The sequence below is a fragment of the Thamnophis elegans genome, chromosome Z, assembly GCF_009769535.1.
Source record: "Thamnophis elegans isolate rThaEle1 chromosome Z, rThaEle1.pri, whole genome shotgun sequence".
In the NCBI taxonomy this organism is placed as follows: domain Eukaryota; kingdom Metazoa; phylum Chordata; class Lepidosauria; order Squamata; family Colubridae; genus Thamnophis; species Thamnophis elegans.
The window spans coordinates 134103194-134104879 of NC_045558.1; the positions used below are offsets into that span (position 1 = coordinate 134103194).

The 1686-nt window shown below is 41.2% G+C and overlaps 1 protein-coding gene across 1 annotated transcript; it reads right to left on the reverse strand.

The window, feature by feature from the left end:
• Nucleotides 1-424: 424 nt before the first annotated feature.
• LOC116521871 (olfactory receptor 10G6-like) lies at nucleotides 425-1351 on the reverse strand. The gene has a single exon (XM_032236519.1). The coding sequence runs from the start codon at nucleotides 1349-1351 to the stop codon at nucleotides 425-427; it is 927 nt and encodes a 308-aa protein (XP_032092410.1).
• Nucleotides 1352-1686: the final 335 nt, after the last annotated feature.

Sequence of the window (1686 nt, forward strand, 5' to 3'; positions counted from 1 at the left end):
CTTTAGCTATACAATTTGGGATGAACATCTTTTGAATGGTGTGAGAGTAGGGATGGTTTTCAAGAGGAAAAAATGCAGACTACAGGAACCAGGAGCACTACTCAGGTGACCCCATGGACACTGATAAACCTCCAAGCAGCCTCAATGACTGTCTAAAAGGATGCCAATGAACAGCTGTCTGCCAGGAATATAAATCCTTCAATTCCTCACTGTCGTGTCAGACCTGAAGAAGCTTCTTGGATGAGAAGCAAAATGTCCTCAAAAGAAAAAAAAAACAAGAAAGTCCTGTGCCTCCTGGACAAAAAAAAAAACCACTTTTGGGACAACCATGATCTGGGTGACTGAGAATCTCTACAGACCATTAAACTTAAGAATGCACCATGTTTCTTTACAAAACATAAAAGGTAGACGTACTTCATATTGTCTATTCTGGATTCCCACTACAGAGTTTCACCAGAGCAGTTTTCATCTCCTTGTTCCTAAGTGTATATATCAATGGATTCAACAATGGGGTGATGGTGGTGTAGAACATGCTTACCACACTATCCATGGAGTCATGAGAATCTGGCCTCAAATAACGATAAAACAAAGGCAGGTAGTATATGAACACCACAGTTAGATGGGCAGTGCAAGTAGAGAAGGCTCTGTGTCGTCCTTCACTGCTACTAATTTTCAAAATGGCTGCAACGATGTAAGCATAAGATGCCAGGATGAGGACAAAGCAGGCCATTCCAATGAAACCCATGTCAACGATGATCATCAATCCACTGAATTTTACATCAACACAAGCCAGCTTCAGAATGGATGGAACATCACAGAAAACATAGTCAATATAGTTGTTCTCTCCATAAGGCAAATGAAAGGTGAGTGATGTCAGAAATGAAGAGTTGAGGCTGCCTCCAATTATGGTACCCAAGGAGAGAATGAGACAGACCTTCCAACTCATGATGTTGGTATAGTGGAGTGGTTTACAAATGGCCAAGAAGCGGTCATAAGCCATCAAGGTGTAAAGAAAAGATTCTGCACATCCAAAAGAGTTCAGAAACAATACCTGTGTAACGCAACCGGCAAAGGAGATGACTTTCCCACTGGAAGTGAACCCTGCAATCACTTTGGGAACCACCACGGCTGAGAAGGCCATGTCCAGGACGGAGAGATGACAGAGGAACCAGTACATGGGCTTGTGCAGCTGAAGGTCAGAGATCACCACCAAGATAATTAGAGAATTTCCAGTAAGGGTGAGAGCAAACATGATGGAGAAGAACAGCAGCAAGGGTAGCTTGAACCCTTCTGGATATGGAAATCCAGAAAGGATAAAGTCATGTGGAGCTGATTGGTTTGGACATTCCATGTGTCAGTTATTCTTCTATATCCTTGATGTCTTGGCTGAATGAGCTACACTAAGAGGCCAGTTGTCTGGAGATATTTCCTATTGGATAGACATCCCTAACCGGTTCTGTGCATTTTGTAGGACTTGAATTTACTTACTATGCAGATCTATAAAACAACGTTACATTACCCTCTTTCTGTCATATGTTATGGGGGGTTTATGTTTAGAAAAATGTTAAATCAATATTCAATGTATTGGACAGAGACCTATTATTTTTACTTTTTATTTCCTATCTCTCTATCATCTAACTACCAAAATTGTGAGCAGATCCTTTAGCTAAGAAACGGATGCTTCTA